The sequence below is a fragment of the Electrona antarctica genome (genome assembly GCF_951216825.1).
Source record: "Electrona antarctica genome assembly, contig: scaffold_526, whole genome shotgun sequence".
NCBI classification, from domain to species: Eukaryota; Metazoa; Chordata; class Actinopteri; order Myctophiformes; family Myctophidae; genus Electrona; species Electrona antarctica.
The window spans coordinates 1,424-23,040 of NW_027636957.1; the positions used below are offsets into that span (position 1 = coordinate 1,424).

A 21,617-nucleotide genomic window follows, 5' to 3' on the forward strand; every position below is an offset into this window, starting at 1 on the left:
AGTGTTGTTTCAGGGACCCCCCCCCCCCCCCCCTCGTAACTCTGTGTCAGTGTTGTTTCAGGGAACCCCCCCCCCCCCCCCCCCCTCGTAACTCTGTGTCAGTGTTGTTTCAGGGACCCCCCCCCCCCCCCCCCTCGTAACTCTGTGTCAGTGTTGTTTCAGGGACCCCCCCCCCCCCCCCTCGTAACTCTGTGTCAGTGTTGTTTCAGGGACCCCCCCCCCCCCCCCCCTCGTAACTCTGTGTCAGTGTTGTTTCAGGGACCCCCCCCCCCCCCCCTCGTAACTCTGTGTCAGTGTTGTTTCAGGGACCCCCCCCCCCCCCCCCTCGTCGTAACTCTGTGTCAGTGTTGTTTCAGGGACCCCCCCCCCCCCCCCCTTCGTAACTCTGTGTCAGTGTTGTTTCAGGGAAACCCCCCCCCCCCCCCCTCGTAACTCTGTGTCAGTGTTGTTTCAGGGAAACCCCCCCCCCCCCCCCTTCGTAACTCTGTGTCAGTGTTGTTTCAGGGAAACCCCCCCCCCCCCCCCTCGTAACTCTGTGTCAGTGTTGTTTCAGGGAAACCCCCCCCCCCCCCCTCGTAACTCTGTGTCAGTGTTGTTCAGGGACCCCCCCCCCCCCCCCCCCCCTCGTAACTCTGTGTCAGTGTTGTTCAGGGACCCCCCCCCCCCCCTCGTAACTCTGTGTCAGTGTTGTTTCAGGGAAACCCCCCCCCCCCCCCCCTCGTAACTCTGTGTCAGTGTTGTTTCAGGGAAACCCCCCCCCCCCCCCCCCTCGTAACTCTGTGTCAGTGTTGTTTCAGGGAAACCCCCCCCCCCCCCCCCTCGTAACTCTGTGTCAGTGTTGTTTCAGGGAAACCCCCCCCCCCCCCCTCGTAACTCTGTGTCAGTGTTGTTTCAGGGAAACCCCCCCCCCCCCCCCTCGTAACTCTGTGTCAGTGTTGTTTCAGGGAAACCCCCCCCCCCCCCCCCCTCGTAACTCTGTGTCAGTGTTGTTTCAGGGAAACCCCCCCCCCCCCCCTCGTAACTCTGTGTCAGTGTTGTTCCAGGGACCCCCCCCCCCCCCCCCCCCTCGTAACTCTGTGTCAGTGTTGTTCCAGGGACCCCCCCCCCCCCCTCGTAACTCTGTGTCAGTGTTGTTCCAGGGACCCCCCCCCCCCCCCCCCTCGTAACTCTGTGTCAGTGTTGTTCCAGGGACCCCCCCCCCCCTCGTAACTCTGTGTCAGTGTTGTTCCAGGGACCCCCCCCCCCCCTCGTAACTCTGTGTCAGTGTTGTTTCAGGGACCCCCCCCCCCCCCTCGTAACTCTGTGTCAGTGTTGTTCCAGGGACCCCCCCCCCCCTCGTAACTCTGTGTCAGTGTTGTTCCAGGGACCCCCCCCCCCTCGTAACTCTGTGTCAGTGTTGTTCCAGGGACCCCCCCCCCCCTCGTAACTCGGTGTCAGTGTTGTTCCAGGGACCCCCCCCCCCCTCGTAACTCTGTGTCAGTGTTGTTCCAGGGACCCCCCCCCCCCCCCTCGTAACACGGCACTCGGTGTCAGTGTTGTTTCTGGCAGCAAATTTTGATTTTAGTTTCAGTTTTCAGTTTCTTTGGAATAGTTGTTTTAGTCTAGTTGTAGTCGACTAAAATGTATTTTGGCGGGCCTTGATGCAGTCGCAATGACTCATTTTACACTTGCTGAAAATAGCCGATCTACAAGCTCACAACGCGACGGGTTGTGAGCTTGTAGATCGGCTACTTTCAGCATGAAACCAAGTGTAAAACGACTTGTACTAGACCTCTTATCCACTAGTCCCTAACATTTAGTTTAGTTTTTATTTGTTGACAAAATCGACAGTATATTTAGTCTTAGTTTTAGTCATTGTAGCTTAGTTTCCATTTAGTTTTCGTCAGTGGAAAAAGGTAGTCGACGGACATTCTTCGTCTCAGTTTTAGTCGACGGAAACAGCACTGTCCCAGATAGCGGTAATACTCCTGCTGACAGAAACACCCTCATGAGGGTCAGAGGAGCGCCCTCGTTGCCCAACGGTTGCCGGTTCGATTCCCCGGACGGGCAGGAAGAATCTGGGTGGGGAAGTGATTGGTCATCAACTCACCCAACACCGCTGAAGTGCCCCTGAGCAAGGCACTGAACCCCCAACTGCTCCAGTGGAGCTGCTTAGTGGCCGACAGTATAAGACTGTGGTTGTACTGGTCAGCTCCCAGGTTGTGTGTGTGTGTGTGTGTGTGTGTGCAGAGCTCTGAAGCCTCCAGATACAAGACACCACTCAACGTCTGGTCCATGCAGTGTTGTTTTTGTCGACTAAAACTATGACGGAAAATGTTCGTCGACTACCTTTTTCCACTGATGAAAACTACATGAAAACTAAATTAAAACTAAGCTATGATGACTAAAACTAAGACTAAATATACTGTCAATTTTGTCAACAAATACAAACTAGACTAAAATGTTAGGAAGGGACTAGTGGACAAGAGAGCCAGTATAAGTCATTTTACACTTGGTTGCATGCTGAAAATGGCAGATCTACAAGCTTGTAGATCTGCTATTTTCAGCAAGTGTAAAATCAGCCATTACGACGGCATCAAGGACCGCCAAAATACGTTTTAGTCGACTAAAACTAGACTAATTAATTCCACACAGTGGGTTCAGTAACTCTGATCTGTAAGAATCTGTAAAAGTCACTCTTCTCAAGACCATGCTCCTTCTGGACAGATTCAAAGCTCTTGAGTGCCCCCTTGTGTACAGAAGTGTAATAGTGTGTTATGGCCTTTGTGATCCAGTTCCTTATTTGTATATAAATCTCTACATGGGCTGCAGGCCATGGTCCCCTCGTACTTATCTGACGTCTTGGATGATCGTACTCCAGCTAGACCTTTGAGGTCTGCCGGCCCGCTGCTTTTGACTGTTGTTAAGCTGTGTGTGTGTTCAACAACACAGCCATGACGTTAAGCTGTGTGTGTGTTCAACAACACAGCCATGACGTTAAGTGTGTGTGTTCAACAACACAGCCATGACGTTAAGCTGTGTGTGTGTGTTCAACAACAGAGCCATGACGCTAAGCTGTGTGTGTGTGTGTTCAACAACACAGCCATGACGTTAAGTGTGTGTTCAACAACACAGCCATGACGTTAGGCTGTGTGTGTGTTCAACAACACAGCCATGACGTTAAGCTGTGTGTGTGTGTTCAACAACACAGCCATGACGTTAAGCTGTGTGTGTGTGTTCAACAACACAGCCATGACGTTAAGCTGTGTGTGTTCAACAACACAGCCATGACGTTAAGCTGTGTGTGTTCAACACAGCCATGACGTTAAGCTGTGTGTGTGTTCAACAACACAGCCATGACGTTAAGCTGTGTGTGTGTGTGTTCAACACCACCGCCATGACGTTAAGCTGTGTGTGTGTTCAACACCACCGCCATGACGTTAAGCTGTGTGTGTTCAACAACACAGCCATGATGTTAAGCTGTGTGTGTGTTCAACAACACAGCCATGACGTTAAGCTGTGTGTGTTCAACAACACAGCCATGACGTTAAGCTGTGTGTGTGTGTTCAACAACACAGCCATGACGTTACGCTGTGTATCTGTTCAACAACTATGACATCACTATGACATCAGCCTCACCTGTGCGCCAGGGGAGAGCGGCTCCGCCTCCGGATGGGCGAGCGAGAGCGCCGTCGTGGCGACGGAGGGCTCCGCCTCCTCAGCGGAGAGCGACTCATCCTGCGCTCCCTCGACCGCCCGGGGGCGAGAGACATTAGGTCTGGACGCAGGCGCTTCCTAGAGAGAGAGAGAGAGAGAGAGACATTAGGTCTGGACAGACAGGAGAGGACAGAGACATTCCACTACATTCTCATACCAACACCATTATTCTTATGCCCAGGCTACACTACTCTGGATCTTTTGCAAAACGGATATTTCCGTCCTCCGTTTAAGAAAAAATCCCTGCCCATACGACAGATATCTGAGTCCACACCAAAAACGCAGAAACGCATTGAACACTGTAGTAGCAGGTTTCAATTGTAGGCTATTGATTTTATATTTACACTTGAGTTGCCAATCATATTTTTTAATGAAGGAATAAGTACCGCATTTTAAAAGCCACCTAAATTGTGAGTGGAAGTGGAACATGTTTCTTTCATTGTCTGTCAGCATGTCACACTATGTGGAACATGTTTCTTTCATTGTCTGTCAGCATGTCACACTATGTGGAACATGTTTCTTTCATTGTCTGTCAGCATGTCACACTATGTGGAACATGTTTCTTTCATTGTCTGTCAGCATGTCACACTATGTGGAACATGTTTCTTTCATTGTCTGTCAGTCACACTATGTGGAACATGTTTCTTTCATTGTCTGTCAGCATGTCACACTATGTGGAACATGTTTCTTTCATTGTCTGTCAGTCACACTATGTGGAACATGTTTCTTTCATTGTCTGTCAGCATGTCACACTATGTGGAACATGTTTCTTTCATTGTCTGTCAGCATGTCACACTATGTGGAACATGTTTCTTTCATTGTCTGTCAGCATGTCACACTATGTGGAACATGTTTCTTTCATTGTCTGTCAGTCACACTATGTGGAACATGTTTCTTTCATTGTCTGTCAGCATGTCACACTATGTGGAACATGTTTCTTTCATTGTCTGTCAGCATGTCACACTATGTGGAACATGTTTCTTTCATTGTCTGTCAGCATGTCACACTATGTGGAACATGTTTCTTTCATTGTCTGTCAGCATGTCACACTATGTGGAACATGTTTCTTTCATTGTCTGTCAGCATGTCACACTATGTGGAACATGTTTCTTTCATTGTCTGGATGTCACACTATGTGGAACATGTTTCTTTCATTGTCTGTCAGCATGTCACACTATGTGGAACATGTTTCTTTCATTGTCTGTCAGCATGTCACACTATGTGGAACATGTTTCTTTCATTGTCTGTCAGCATGTCACACTATGTGGAACATGTTTCTTTCATTGTCTGTCAGCATGTCACACTATGTGGAACATGTTTCTTTCATTGTCTGTCAGTCACACTATGTGGAACATGTTTCTTTCATTGTCTGTCAGTCACACTATGTGGAACATGTTTCTTTCATTGTCTGTCAGTCACACTATGTGGAACATGTTTCTTTCATTGTCTGTCAGTCACACTATGTGGAACATGTTTCTTTCATTGTCTGTCAGTCACACTATGTGGAACATGTTTCTTTCATTGTCTGTCAGCATGTCACACTATGTGGAACATGTTTCTTTCATTGTCTGTCAGCATGTCACACTATGTGGAACATGTTTCTTTCATTGTCTGTCAGCATGTCACACTATGTGGAACATGTTTCTTTCATTGTCTGGATGTCACACTATGTGGAACATGTTTCTTTCATTGTCTGGATGTCACACTATGTGGAACATGTTTCTTTCATTGTCTGTCAGTCACACTATGTGCGTAAATCTCCAAATCCCGACTCTAGACTTTTCTCGAGTCCATATCATTTAGAAATGATGACACTTTAGACGTTACCATTGCTCTGGCGACTTGGCAAGTCCTGCACAGAAAATAACAGCAGAGTCAGACCTATAGAAGTGTCCACAACCACTTGTGAGCTTGTAGAGTGGCTATATTTTCGAGGTGTAGAATAAATGTCACGTTATGATGTAGACTAATAAAAGTTCACACGCGCGCGCATTGTCAGCATACAGGCACAGTGACAAATGCAGTCAAGAGTGCGCCCTTTATTACCTAAACAGGAGAGAGCCATATGCGCAGCAGCGCACGGCGACCCACTGTATACTTTCTTCTCACCATTCACACCTCTCTCTCTCTGCACCCCCTCTCTCTCCCCTCCATGACCATCCACAGACTAGTTTATTTGTAGCGGTCCGCAATTAACATATTGTTCAAGCTTCGCACTCGAGTCGGCACCAATACAAAGTAAATCACCAGTCCGCACTGGACTAGTAGGCTGATATATTTATCATTGGATGCAGCAGAGCAGAGACTTTGCTCGCTGTAGTTGATGCAACATATGATAAGTTTTAAAGTTGTTAACAGTGATATATAAACATGAACAATTGGATAGATCTGTGTAGTTTCCAAACTTTCCATGCAGGCACATTAAGCTGCATTTCTCACCTAATTATAGTAAAAATGATATGCGCTAATAAGCGGTGACATCATCGTTTCTCAAAAGCTCCGTTTGAGTGGCCGAAAACGGCGTTTGCGTGTGGCTGAAAGGCCCAAACGCACAAAATAATGTGCGTTTAGCAAAAGATCCAGATACGTGTGGCCTGGGCCTTAGTCTGATGTGTGTGCAATATATCTTAGGGCTGAAACGATCGGTCATAATCAATTAAACCCATTCTGTACAGGAACCCTTTTGGTGTTTTTAAGCATTATGTTATGCCGAGTGCCGCGCTATGAGCTTGTAGGTCTGCTATTTTTGAAAAATCTTGAAAATTAGGAAAAACCTGTGGTGACTCTACTGTTAAAGGTTTAATAGAAGTCATTCTAACCTGTGGTGACTCTACTGTTAAAGGTTTAATAGAAGACATTCTAACCTGTGGTGACTCTACTGTTAAAGGTTTAATAGAAGACATTCTAACCTGTGGTGACTCTACTGTTAAAGGTTTAATAGAAGTCATTCTAACCTGTGGTGACTCTACTGTTAAAGGTTTAATAGAAGTCATTCTAACCTCTGACTCTACTGTTAAAGGTTTAATAGAAGTCATTCTAACCTGTGGTGACTCTACTGTTAAAGGTTTAATAGAAGACATTCTAACCTCTGACTCTACTGTTAAAGGTTTAATAGAAGTCATTCTAACCTCTGACTCTACTGTTAAAGGTTTAATAGAAGTCATTCTAACCTCTGACTCTACTGTTAAAGGTTTAATAGAAGTCATTCTAACCTGTGGTGACTCTACTGTTAAAGGTTTAATAGAAGTCATTCTAACCTGTGGTGACTCTACTGTTAAAGGTTTAATAGAAGTCATTCTAACCTCTGACTCTACTGTTAAAGGTTTAATAGAAGACATTCTAACCTGTGGTGACTCTACTGTTAAAGGTTTAATAGAAGTCATTCTAACCTCTGACTCTACTGTTAAAGGTTTAATAGAAGACATTCTAACCTCTGACTCTACTGTTAAAGGTTTAATAGAAGTCATTCTAACCTCTGACTCTACTGTTAAAGGTTTAATAGAAGTCATTCTAACCTGTGGTGACTCTACTGTTAAAGGTTTAATAGAAGACATTCTAACCTCTGTGGTGACTCTACTGTTAAAGGTTTAATAGAAGACATTCTAACCTGTGGTGACTCTACTGTTAAAGGTTTAATAGAAGTCATTCTAACCTCTGACTCTACTGTTAAAGGTTTAATAGAAGTCATTCTAACCTCTGACTCTACTGTTAAAGGTTTAATAGAAGTCATTCTAACCTGTGGTGACTCTACTGTTAAAGGTTTAATAGAAGTCATTCTAACCTGTGGTGACTCTACTGTTAAAGGTTTAATAGAAGTCATTCTAACCTGTGGTGACTCTACTGTTAAAGGTTTAATAGAAGTCATTCTAACCTCTGACTCTACTGTTAAAGGTTTAATAGAAGTCATTCTAACCTGTGGTGACTCTACTGTTAAAGGTTTAATAGAAGTCATTCTAACATCTGACTCTACTGTTAAAGGTTTAATAGAAGTCATTCTAACCTGTGGTGACTCTACTGTTAAAGGTTTAATAGAAGTCATTCTAACCTCTGACTCTACTGTTAAAGGTTTAATAGAAGACATTCTAACCTGTGGTGACTCTACTGTTAAAGGTTTAATAGAAGTAATTCTAACCTGTGGTGACTCTACTGTTAAAGGTTTAATAGAAGTCATTCTAACCTGTGGTGACTCTACTGTTAAAGGTTTAATAGAAGACATTCTAACCTGTGGTGACTCTACTGTTAAAGGTTTAATAGAAGTCATTCTAACCTCTGACTCTACTGTTAAAGGTTTAATAGAAGACATTCTAACCTGTGGTGACTCTACTGTTAAAGGTTTAATAGAAGTCATTCTAACCTGTGGTGACTCTACTGTTAAAGGTTTAATAGAAGTCATTCTAACCTGTGGTGACTCTACTGTTAAAGGTTTAATAGAAGACATTCTAACCTGTGGTGACTCTACTGTTAAAGGTTTAATAGAAGTCATTCTAACCTCTGACTCTACTGTTAAAGGTTTAATAGAAGACATTCTAACCTGTGGTGACTCTACTGTTAAAGGTTTAATAGAAGTCATTCTAACCTGTGGTGACTCTACTGTTAAAGGTTTAATAGAAGACATTCTAACCTGTGGTGACTCTACTGTTAAAGGTTTAATAGAAGACATTCTAACCTGTGGTGACTCTACTGTTAAAGGTGTAATAGAAGACATTCTAACCTGTGGTGACTCTACTGTTAAAGGTTTAATAGAAGTCATTCTAACCTGTGGTGACTCTACTGTTAAAGGTTTAATAGAAGTCATTCTAACCTGTGGTGACTCTGCTGTTAAAGGTTTAATAGAAGACATTCTAACCTGTGGTGACTCTACTGTTAAAGGTTTAATAGAAGTCATTCTAACCTCTGACTCTACTGTTAAAGGTTTAATAGAAGACATTCTAACCTGTGGTGACTCTACTGTTAAAGGTTTAATAGAAGTCATTCTAACCTGTGGTGACTCTACTGTTAAAGGTTTAATAGAAGTCATTCTAACCTGTGGTGACTCTACTGTTAAAGGTTTAATAGAAGTCATTCTAACCTGTGGTGACTCTACTGTTAAAGGTTTAATAGAAGACATTCTAACCTCTGTGGTGACTCTACTGTTAAAGGTTTAATAGAAGTCATTCTAACCTGTGGTGACTCTACTGTTAAAGGTTTAATATAAGTCATTCTAACCTGTGGTGACTCTACTGTTAAAGGTTTAATAGAAGTCATTCTAACCTGTGGTGACTCTACTGTTAAAGGTTTAATAGAAGACATTCTAACCTGTGGTGACTCTACTGTTAAAGGTTTAATAGAAGTCATTCTAACCTGTGGTGACTCTACTGTTAAAGGTTTAATAGAAGACATTCTAACCTGTGGTGACTCTACTGTTAAAGGTTTAATAGAAGTCATTCTAACCTCTGACTCTACTGTTAAAGGTTTAATAGAAGTCATTCTAACCTGTGGTGACTCTACTGTTAAAGGTTTAATAGAAGACATTCTAACCTGTGGTGACTCTACTGTTAAAGGTTTAATAGAAGTCATTCTAACCTGTGGTGACTCTACTGTTAAAGGTTTAATAGAAGTCATTCTAACCTGTGGTGACTCTACTGTTAAAGGTTTAATAGAAGACATTCTAACCTGTGGTGACTCTACTGTTAAAGGTTTAATAGAAGTCATTCTAACCTGTGGTGACTCTACTGTTAAAGGTTTAATAGAAGACATTCTAACCTGTGGTGACTCTACTGTTAAAGGTTTAATAGAAGTCATTCTAACCTCTGACTCTACTGTTAAAGGTTTAATAGAAGTCATTCTAACCTCTGACTCTACTGTTAAAGGTTTAATAGAAGTCATTCTAACCTGTGGTGACTCTGCTGTTAAAGGTTTAATAGAAGACATTCTAACCTGTGGTGACTCTACTGTTAAAGGTTTAATAGAAGACATTCTAACCTCTGACTCTACTGTTAAAGGTTTAATAGAAGTCATTCTAACCTGTGGTGACTCTACTGTTAAAGGTTTAATAGAAGTAATTCTAACCTGTGGTGACTCTACTGTTAAAGGTTTAATAGAAGTCATTCTAACCTGTGGTGACTCTACTGTTAAAGGTTTAATAGAAGTCATTCTAACCTCTGTGGTGACTCTACTGTTAAAGGTTTAATAGAAGTCATTCTAACCTCTGTGGTGACTCTACTGTTAAAGGTTTAATAGAAGTCATTCTAACCTCTGTGGTGACTCTACTGTTAAAGGTTTAATAGAAGTCATTCTAACCTGTGGTGACTCTACTGTTAAAGGTTTAATAGAAGTCATTCTAACCTCTGACTCTACTGTTAAAGGTTTAATAGAAGTCATTCTAACCTGTGGTGACTCTACTGTTAAAGGTTTAATAGAAGACATTCTAACCTGTGGTGACTCTACTGTTAAAGGTTTAATAGAAGTCATTCTAACCTCTGACTCTACTGTTAAAGGTTTAATAGAAGTCATTCTAACCTCTGACTCTACTGTTAAAGGTTTAATATAAGTCATTCTAACCTCTGTGGTGACTCTACTGTTAAAGGTTTAATAGAAGACATTCTAACCTGTGGTGACTCTACTGTTAAAGGTTTAATAGAAGTCATTCTAACCTCTGACTCTACTGTTAAAGGTTTAATAGAAGACATTCTAACCTGTGGTGACTCTACTGTTAAAGGTTTAATAGAAGTCATTCTAACCTGTGGTGACTCTACTGTTAAAGGTGTAATAGAAGTCATTCTAACCTGTGGTGACTCTACTGTTAAAGGTTTAATAGAAGTCATTCTAACCTGTGGTGACTACTGTTAAAGGTTTAATAGAAGTCATTCTAACCTCTGACTCTACTGTTAAAGGTTTAATAGAAGTCATTCTAACCTGTGGTGACTCTACTGTTAAAGGTTTAATAGAAGTCATTCTAACCTGTGGTGACTCTACTGTTAAAGGTTTAATAGAAGTCATTCTAACCTGTGGTGACTCTACTGTTAAAGGTTTAATAGAAGTCATTCTAACCTCTGACTCTACTGTTAAAGGTTTAATAGAAGACATTCTAACCTGTGGTGACTCTACTGTTAAAGGTTTAATAGAAGTCATTCTAACCTGTGGTGACTCTACTGTTAAAGGTTTAATAGAAGTCATTCTAACCTCTGTGGTGACTCTACTGTTAAAGGTTTAATAGAAGACATTCTAACCTGTGGTGACTCTACTGTTAAAGGTTTAATAGAAGTCATTCTAACCTGTGGTGACTCTACTGTTAAAGGTTTAATAGAAGTCATTCTAACCTGTGGTGACTCTACTGTTAAAGGTTTAATAGAAGACATTCTAACCTGTGGTGACTCTACTGTTAAAGGTTTAATAGAAGTCATTCTAACCTCTGACTCTACTGTTAAAGGTTTAATAGAAGTCATTCTAACCTGTGGTGACTCTACTGTTAAAGGTTTAATAGAAGTCATTCTAACCTGTGGTGACTCTACTGTTAAAGGTTTAATAGAGGTCATTCTAACCTCTGACTCTACTGTTAAAGGTTTAATAGAAGTCATTCTAACCTGTGGTGACTCTACTGTTAAAGGTTTAATAGAAGTCATTCTAACCTGTGGTGACTCTACTGTTAAAGGTTTAATAGAAGTCATTCTAACCTGTGCTGACTCTACTGTTAAAGGTTTAATAGAAGTCATTCTAACCTGTGGTGACTCTACTGTTAAAGGTTTAATAGAAGTCATTCTAACCTGTGGTGACTCTACTGTTAAAGGTTTAATAGAAGTCATTCTAACCTCTGACTCTACTGTTAAAGGTTTAATAGAAGTCATTCTAACCTCTGTGGTGACTCTACTGTTAAAGGTTTAATAGAAGTCATTCTAACCTGTGGTGACTCTACTGTTAAAGGTTTAATAGAAGTCATTCTAACCTCTGTGGTGACTCTACTGTTAAAGGTTTAATAGAAGTCATTCTAACCTGTGGTGACTCTACTGTTAAAGGTTTAATAGAAGTCATTCTAACCTGTGGTGACTCTACTGTTAAAGGTTTAATAGAAGACATTCTAACCTGTGGTGACTCTACTGTTAAAGGTTTAATAGAAGATATTCTAACCTGTGGTGACTCTACTGTTAAAGGTTTAATAGAAGTCATTCTAACCTGTGGTGACTCTACTGTTAAAGGTTTAATAGAAGTCATTCTAATATGTGGTGACTCTACTGTTAAAGGTTTAATAGAAGTCATTCTAACCTGTGGTGACTCTACTGTTAAAGGTTTAATAGAAGTCATTCTAACCTGTGGTGACTCTACTGTTAAAGGTTTAATAGAAGACATTCTAACCTGTGGTGACTCTACTGTTAAAGGTTTAATAGAAGTCATTCTAACCTGTGGTGACTCTACTGTTAAAGGTTTAATAGAAGTCATTCTAACCTGTGGTGACTCTACTGTTAAAGGTTTAATAGAAGTCATTCTAACCTCTGTGGTGACTCTACTGTTAAAGGTTTAATAGAAGTCATTCTAACCTCTGACTCTACTGTTAAAGGTTTAATAGAAGACATTCTAACCTGTGGTGACTCTACTGTTAAAGGTTTAATAGAAGTCATTCTAATCTGTGGTGACTCTACTGTTAAAGGTTTAATAGAAGACATTCTAACCTGTGGTGACTCTACTGTTAAAGGTTTAATAGAAGTCATTCTAACCTGTGGTGACTCTACTGTTAAAGGTTTAATAGAAGACATTCTAACCTGTGGTGACTCTACTGTTAAAGGTTTAATAGAAGTCATTCTAACCTGTGGTGACTCTACTGTTAAAGGTTTAATAGAAGTCATTCTAACCTCTGACTCTACTGTTAAAGGTTTAATAGAAGTCATTCTAACCTCTGACTCTACTGTTAAAGGTTTAATAGAAGTCATTCTAACCTGTGGTGACTCTACTGTTAAAGGTTTAATAGAAGTCATTCTAACCTGTGGTGACTCTACTGTTAAAGGTTTAATAGAAGTCATTCTAACCTGTGGTGACTCTACTGTTAAAGGTTTAATAGAAGTCATTCTAACCTCTGACTCTACTGTTAAAGGTTTAATAGAAGTCATTCTAACCTGTGGTGACTCTACTGTTAAAGGTTTAATAGAAGTCATTCTAACATCTGACTCTACTGTTAAAGGTTTAATAGAAGTCATTCTAACCTGTGGTGACTCTACTGTTAAAGGTTTAATAGAAGTCATTCTAACCTCTGACTCTACTGTTAAAGGTTTAATAGAAGACATTCTAACCTGTGGTGACTCTACTGTTAAAGGTTTAATAGAAGTAATTCTAACCTGTGGTGACTCTACTGTTAAAGGTTTAATAGAAGTCATTCTAACCTGTGGTGACTCTACTGTTAAAGGTTTAATAGAAGACATTCTAACCTGTGGTGACTCTACTGTTAAAGGTTTAATAGAAGTCATTCTAACCTCTGACTCTACTGTTAAAGGTTTAATAGAAGACATTCTAACCTGTGGTGACTCTACTGTTAAAGGTTTAATAGAAGTCATTCTAACCTGTGGTGACTCTACTGTTAAAGGTTTAATAGAAGTCATTCTAACCTGTGGTGACTCTACTGTTAAAGGTTTAATAGAAGACATTCTAACCTGTGGTGACTCTACTGTTAAAGGTTTAATAGAAGTCATTCTAACCTCTGACTCTACTGTTAAAGGTTTAATAGAAGACATTCTAACCTGTGGTGACTCTACTGTTAAAGGTTTAATAGAAGTCATTCTAACCTGTGGTGACTCTACTGTTAAAGGTTTAATAGAAGACATTCTAACCTGTGGTGACTCTACTGTTAAAGGTTTAATAGAAGACATTCTAACCTGTGGTGACTCTACTGTTAAAGGTGTAATAGAAGACATTCTAACCTGTGGTGACTCTACTGTTAAAGGTTTAATAGAAGTCATTCTAACCTGTGGTGACTCTACTGTTAAAGGTTTAATAGAAGTCATTCTAACCTGTGGTGACTCTGCTGTTAAAGGTTTAATAGAAGACATTCTAACCTGTGGTGACTCTACTGTTAAAGGTTTAATAGAAGTCATTCTAACCTCTGACTCTACTGTTAAAGGTTTAATAGAAGACATTCTAACCTGTGGTGACTCTACTGTTAAAGGTTTAATAGAAGTCATTCTAACCTGTGGTGACTCTACTGTTAAAGGTTTAATAGAAGTCATTCTAACCTGTGGTGACTCTACTGTTAAAGGTTTAATAGAAGTCATTCTAACCTGTGGTGACTCTACTGTTAAAGGTTTAATAGAAGACATTCTAACCTCTGTGGTGACTCTACTGTTAAAGGTTTAATAGAAGTCATTCTAACCTGTGGTGACTCTACTGTTAAAGGTTTAATATAAGTCATTCTAACCTGTGGTGACTCTACTGTTAAAGGTTTAATAGAAGTCATTCTAACCTGTGGTGACTCTACTGTTAAAGGTTTAATAGAAGACATTCTAACCTGTGGTGACTCTACTGTTAAAGGTTTAATAGAAGTCATTCTAACCTGTGGTGACTCTACTGTTAAAGGTTTAATAGAAGACATTCTAACCTGTGGTGACTCTACTGTTAAAGGTTTAATAGAAGTCATTCTAACCTCTGACTCTACTGTTAAAGGTTTAATAGAAGTCATTCTAACCTGTGGTGACTCTACTGTTAAAGGTTTAATAGAAGACATTCTAACCTGTGGTGACTCTACTGTTAAAGGTTTAATAGAAGTCATTCTAACCTGTGGTGACTCTACTGTTAAAGGTTTAATAGAAGTCATTCTAACCTGTGGTGACTCTACTGTTAAAGGTTTAATAGAAGACATTCTAACCTGTGGTGACTCTACTGTTAAAGGTTTAATAGAAGTCATTCTAACCTGTGGTGACTCTACTGTTAAAGGTTTAATAGAAGACATTCTAACCTGTGGTGACTCTACTGTTAAAGGTTTAATAGAAGTCATTCTAACCTCTGACTCTACTGTTAAAGGTTTAATAGAAGTCATTCTAACCTCTGACTCTACTGTTAAAGGTTTAATAGAAGTCATTCTAACCTGTGGTGACTCTGCTGTTAAAGGTTTAATAGAAGACATTCTAACCTGTGGTGACTCTACTGTTAAAGGTTTAATAGAAGACATTCTAACCTCTGACTCTACTGTTAAAGGTTTAATAGAAGTCATTCTAACCTGTGGTGACTCTACTGTTAAAGGTTTAATAGAAGTAATTCTAACCTGTGGTGACTCTACTGTTAAAGGTTTAATAGAAGTCATTCTAACCTGTGGTGACTCTACTGTTAAAGGTTTAATAGAAGTCATTCTAACCTCTGTGGTGACTCTACTGTTAAAGGTTTAATAGAAGTCATTCTAACCTCTGTGGTGACTCTACTGTTAAAGGTTTAATAGAAGTCATTCTAACCTCTGTGGTGACTCTACTGTTAAAGGTTTAATAGAAGTCATTCTAACCTGTGGTGACTCTACTGTTAAAGGTTTAATAGAAGTCATTCTAACCTCTGACTCTACTGTTAAAGGTTTAATAGAAGTCATTCTAACCTGTGGTGACTCTACTGTTAAAGGTTTAATAGAAGACATTCTAACCTGTGGTGACTCTACTGTTAAAGGTTTAATAGAAGTCATTCTAACCTCTGACTCTACTGTTAAAGGTTTAATAGAAGTCATTCTAACCTCTGACTCTACTGTTAAAGGTTTAATATAAGTCATTCTAACCTCTGTGGTGACTCTACTGTTAAAGGTTTAATAGAAGACATTCTAACCTGTGGTGACTCTACTGTTAAAGGTTTAATAGAAGTCATTCTAACCTCTGACTCTACTGTTAAAGGTTTAATAGAAGACATTCTAACCTGTGGTGACTCTACTGTTAAAGGTTTAATAGAAGTCATTCTAACCTGTGGTGACTCTACTGTTAAAGGTGTAATAGAAGTCATTCTAACCTGTGGTGACTCTACTGTTAAAGGTTTAATAGAAGTCATTCTAACCTGTGGTGACTACTGTTAAAGGTTTAATAGAAGTCATTCTAACCTCTGACTCTACTGTTAAAGGTTTAATAGAAGTCATTCTAACCTGTGGTGACTCTACTGTTAAAGGTTTAATAGAAGTCATTCTAACCTGTGGTGACTCTACTGTTAAAGGTTTAATAGAAGTCATTCTAACCTGTGGTGACTCTACTGTTAAAGGTTTAATAGAAGTCATTCTAACCTCTGACTCTACTGTTAAAGGTTTAATAGAAGACATTCTAACCTGTGGTGACTCTACTGTTAAAGGTTTAATAGAAGTCATTCTAACCTGTGGTGACTCTACTGTTAAAGGTTTAATAGAAGTCATTCTAACCTCTGTGGTGACTCTACTGTTAAAGGTTTAATAGAAGACATTCTAACCTGTGGTGACTCTACTGTTAAAGGTTTAATAGAAGTCATTCTAACCTGTGGTGACTCTACTGTTAAAGGTTTAATAGAAGTCATTCTAACCTGTGGTGACTCTACTGTTAAAGGTTTAATAGAAGACATTCTAACCTGTGGTGACTCTACTGTTAAAGGTTTAATAGAAGTCATTCTAACCTCTGACTCTACTGTTAAAGGTTTAATAGAAGTCATTCTAACCTGTGGTGACTCTACTGTTAAAGGTTTAATAGAAGTCATTCTAACCTGTGGTGACTCTACTGTTAAAGGTTTAATAGAGGTCATTCTAACCTCTGACTCTACTGTTAAAGGTTTAATAGAAGTCATTCTAACCTGTGGTGACTCTACTGTTAAAGGTTTAATAGAAGTCATTCTAACCTGTGGTGACTCTACTGTTAAAGGTTTAATAGAAGTCATTCTAACCTGTGCTGACTCTACTGTTAAAGGTTTAATAGAAGTCATTCTAACCTGTGGTGACTCTACTGTTAAAGGTTTAATAGAAGTCATTCTAACCTGTGGTGACTCTACTGTTAAAGGTTTAATAGAAGTCATTCTAACCTCTGACTCTACTGTTAAAGGTTTAATAGAAGTCATTCTAACCTCTGTGGTGACTCTACTGTTAAAGGTTTAATAGAAGTCATTCTAACCTGTGGTGACTCTACTGTTAAAGGTTTAATAGAAGTCATTCTAACCTCTGTGGTGACTCTACTGTTAAAGGTTTAATAGAAGTCATTCTAACCTGTGGTGACTCTACTGTTAAAGGTTTAATAGAAGTCATTCTAACCTGTGGTGACTCTACTGTTAAAGGTTTAATAGAAGACATTCTAACCTGTGGTGACTCTACTGTTAAAGGTTTAATAGAAGATATTCTAACCTGTGGTGACTCTACTGTTAAAGGTTTAATAGAAGTCATTCTAACCTGTGGTGACTCTACTGTTAAAGGTTTAATAGAAGTCATTCTAATATGTGGTGACTCTACTGTTAAAGGTTTAATAGAAGTCATTCTAACCTGTGGTGACTCTACTGTTAAAGGTTTAATAGAAGTCATTCTAACCTGTGGTGACTCTACTGTTAAAGGTTTAATAGAAGACATTCTAACCTGTGGTGACTCTACTGTTAAAGGTTTAATAGAAGTCATTCTAACCTGTGGTGACTCTACTGTTAAAGGTTTAATAGAAGTCATTCTAACCTGTGGTGACTCTACTGTTAAAGGTTTAATAGAAGTCATTCTAACCTCTGTGGTGACTCTACTGTTAAAGGTTTAATAGAAGTCATTCTAACCTCTGACTCTACTGTTAAAGGTTTAATAGAAGACATTCTAACCTGTGGTGACTCTACTGTTAAAGGTTTAATAGAAGTCATTCTAATCTGTGGTGACTCTACTGTTAAAGGTTTAATAGAAGACATTCTAACCTGTGGTGACTCTACTGTTAAAGGTTTAATAGAAGTCATTCTAACCTGTGGTGACTCTACTGTTAAAGGTTTAATAGAAGTCATTCTAACCTCTGACTCTACTGTTAAAGGTTTAATAGAAGACATTCTAACCTGTGGTGACTCTACTGTTAAAGGTTTAATAGAAGTCATTCTAACCTGTGGTGACTCTACTGTTAAAGGTTTAATAGAAGTCATTCTAACCTGTGGTGACTCTACTGTTAAAGGTTTAATAGAAGTCATTCTAACCTGTGGTGACTCTACTGTTAAAGGTTTAATAGAAGTCATTCTAACCTGTGGTGACTCTACTGTTAAAGGTTTAATAGAAGTCATTCTAACCTGTGGTGACTCTACTGTTAAAGGTTTAATAGAAGTCATTCTAACCTCTGTGGTGACTCTACTGTTAAAGGTTTAATAGAAGACATTCTAACCTCTGACTCTACTGTTAAAGGTTTAATAGAAGTCATTCTAACCTGTGGTGACTCTACTGTTAAAGGTTTAATAGAAGACATTCTAACCTGTGGTGACTACTGTTAAAGGTTTAATAGAAGTCATTCTAACCTGTGGTGACTCTACTGTTAAAGGTTTAATAGAAGTCATTCTAACCTGTGGTGACTCTACTGTTAAAGGTTTAATAGAAGTCATTCTAACCTCTGTGGTGACTCGGGCCGGTCCAGGTCTCTCCTGCGGGGGTCGGGGGGGGAGCGGCTGCGTGGCCTTCTGGGGGGCGGAGACCTGGTGGTTCTGGAGGAGGGGGAGTGGCTACAGTGCTTGGACATCGTCCTCTCTGCGGACGCCGTCTGTCCGTCTTTGTGTCGAGGCGGCGGGGGCGGCGATGCCCCGCCCTGGGACAACGACCCCGCCCCCCCGTGGACTCCCCCTCCTCCCCCCCGCCGCTGAGGCGAGCGGTTCTCCTTCCCCGACGAGGCGTCTTTGGACGGTGACTTGGCCGGCCGCTTGTCGCCTCCTCCTCCTCCGCGCTCCGCGTCCGAGGAGCGCCCCGGGCGCGCCTCCCCCCTGCCGCGCCCACCAGGGGGCGACCGGGAGCCCTGCATGGTGGCAGAAATCACACAGATTAAAGATGGAGTGCCACAATGTTTCCAGTTATTCATGTGTCTATGAAGTGACAGTACTTCATTAGACACCCTGGAGTCGTTTTCATGTGTCTATGAGGTGACAGTACTTCATTAGACACCCTGGAGTCGTTTTCATGTGTCTATGAGGTGACAGTACTTCATTAGACACCCTGGAGTCGTTTTCATGTGTCTATGAAGTGACAGTACTTCATTAGACACCCTGGAGTCGTTTTCATGTGTCTATGAGGTGACAGTACTTCATTAGACACCCTGGAGTCGTTTTCATGTGTCTATGAAGTGACAGTACTTCATTAGACACCCTGGAGTCGTTTTCATGTGTCTATGAGGTGACAGTACTTCATTAGACACCCTGGAGTCGTTTTCATGTGTCTATGAAGTGACAGTACTTCATTAGACACCCTGGAGTCGTTTTCATGTGTCTATGAGGTGACAGTACTTCATTAGACACCCTGGAGTCGTTTTCATGTGTCTATGAGGTGACAGTACTTCATTAGACACCCTGGAGTCGTTTTCATGTGTCTATGAGGTGACAGTACTTCATTAGACACCCTGGAGTCGTTTTCATGTGTCTATGAGGTGACAGTACTTCATTAGACACCCTGGAGTCGTTTTCATGTGTCTATGAGGTGACAGTACTTCATTAGACACCCTGGAGTCGTTTTCATGTGTCTATGAGGTGACAGTACTTCATTAGACACCCTGGAGTCGTTTTCATGTGTCTATGAGGTGACAGTACTTCATTAGACACCCTGGAGTCGTTTTCATGTGTCTATGAGGCGACAGTACTTCATTAGACACCCTGATGTATTAACTTTGTATTTAGGGTTTCTTCCAGTGTTGTTTTTTGCAGCAACATTTGATTTTAGTAATTTTTTTTATAAAAAACGACATTTTAACAAATACTGTACACTTTTTTGAAAAACTCTTACTCCTTATATAACAATAAGACCTAATCATGTTTTAGGGTGGAAAAAAATCATGGCACGCCATCTTTAAGTCAGATTGTAGTTTCAGACTACTATAAAAGCAACTGGTTCCCAAAACGTTTCAGACCCGTGACCCCAAACTAGTGAAAATAGCAGATCTGCTATTGTCACTACTTCTTAAATATTTGTTCTCCTTCCCCGGGAGCAGTATGGGTTGGCGCCCCAGCCTGTGTCTTCCGTGAGAAAAAGATGTTGGGAGACCCGAAACCCCGATGACCTTAGGATACATCACTGAGGATACGTCCCAGGTGCATCCATGTATGTATGTATTTTGTTTAGTTATTCTATTTATAGTGACTCATAGGAATAGACTACGTGACAACCAGGAATAGTCTGGTGACCACCGGAGAGACGGGTGGCAGCCGGAAATTAGACGGCACCCGGGAGCAGTATGGGTTGGCGCCCCAGCCTGTGTCTTCCGTGAGGAAGAAGCCCAACAAACCCATGGTGAGGCCTTTAGGAGGGCCATTCAAGCCTCAAGCGGCGCCTGCGGCACCACCAAGGGCAAGGTGGAGCCTGCGGAACTGTTGCGGCTCGAGAATCCACTATTCCTGAATAAAGTGCCTGGTGCTGGGAGTCTGGTGCAACGCACAGGGCCTGACCTGGTGAGAGCAGGAGTGGACCTGGTGAGACGTAGGAGGGGCCCGAACAGGAGTCAACCCACAGAGCCTAGTCCTTCGACGTGCCAGAATGGTACCTCCCAGTCCCGGCAGAGTAGTTCAGGAAGAACGGATTGTGTGGCCCTGGTTTTTCCCTAATGGGACTGATCGAGGGTAGCTACTGGGACGTAAGTCGGGACTTGATCACCCCGGCTGGGTCACCTGAGTGAGGGGTATGATGTTGGGAGACCCGAAACCCCGATGACCTTAGGATACATCAATGAGGATACGTCCCAGGTGCATCCATGTATGTATGTATTTTGTTTTGTCCTAATTTATGGAATTTCTTGTTTTTTTCATTCTTTGTTTTCATGACTTTACTGAAAAATAAATCATTGGATTTTTGTAGGGCTGCACGATTATGAAATTATGACCGATATCCGATATCAGATTATCTGCAGGGTCATATTCTGCCGATACCGATTCTGACCGATTCTGATATTATACAGAGGACCACAATGGAAACAAGCCTATAGGCCCTATAGGGGCTGATTGGCCCAAAGCCTGTTGATAAAGTATTCAATCAATCAATAAATAGTCTGTACTCTTTTCCAAGTGTCTGTTTTCACAACTGAATGAGACGAGTACACACATTAGCACCTTGAGGGCTCGGGCTTATTTAATCCATTAATACAATGTGCCCATCGTTTATAGCGCCCGGACCACTTTTAATCCATTAATACAATGTGCCCATCGTTTATAGCGCCCGGACCACTTTTACCGGTTAGAGTGGGTGACAATGTCATCACTAAGGCCAAACGGAATCTGCAGGTTTTTTTCTGTTTTTCTGCGGTGACTCCGGAGGAAAATCTGCGGGATTCTGCGGAGTGTTTTTTTTTTTCTTTGAAGGTTTTAGACAGTTATCCAGGACTATAATCAATGTGTTTAGAGCAAAAATAACTCTAAATATGCCAAATAAACCTTAAAGTACCACAACAAAGCAATTAAGATCTACCGTAAATCCTCATTTATAATCTGGGGCTTTTATTTGTCTTAACCGATTCTGATACCGGGCTTTTATTGGAAGGAGGCAGCTATAAGAAGGAAGCCTATATTTCTACTTTTCAAACAGATCATAATGAATAAATCACATTTTGGGTCTGTTAGACAGTTAGCACTGTAAAATGTACTGGACTCATTTATTGAAACCAAGTCCTCATAAAATATTAAAAAGTGCAGTTGCAGGTGCTCACTGGTCATTTTAACGTTGTTTTAAACCAATATTGGCATATTGCCATATGGCAAATACCATAATGAAATCAACATCAACAATTTTAAACTATAATTCCCTGCTTTCATATGACATGAAAAGAAATCCAATGGCAGTCCCTCAGTTAAATCTGGTCACA

General features: G+C 40.8%; 1 protein-coding gene across 4 annotated transcripts in view; it reads right to left on the reverse strand.

Moving 5' to 3' along the window:
• Positions 1–3,614: 3,614 nt before the first annotated feature.
• LOC306919602 (uncharacterized protein) overlaps positions 3,615–21,617 on the reverse strand; it is a gene marked incomplete at its 3' end in the record, with an annotated part of 32,315 nt that continues 14,312 nt past the window's right edge. For all 4 annotated transcript variants that reach the window (XM_079532361.1, XM_079532360.1, XM_079532359.1 and 1 more), the window contains 2 exons: positions 18,178–18,575; positions 3,615–3,774 (listed from right to left, as the gene is read on the reverse strand). In XM_079532361.1, the coding sequence (XP_079388487.1) occupies positions 3,615–3,774; positions 18,178–18,575 (558 nt within the window). The remainder of the gene's footprint in view (positions 3,775–18,177; positions 18,576–21,617) is intronic.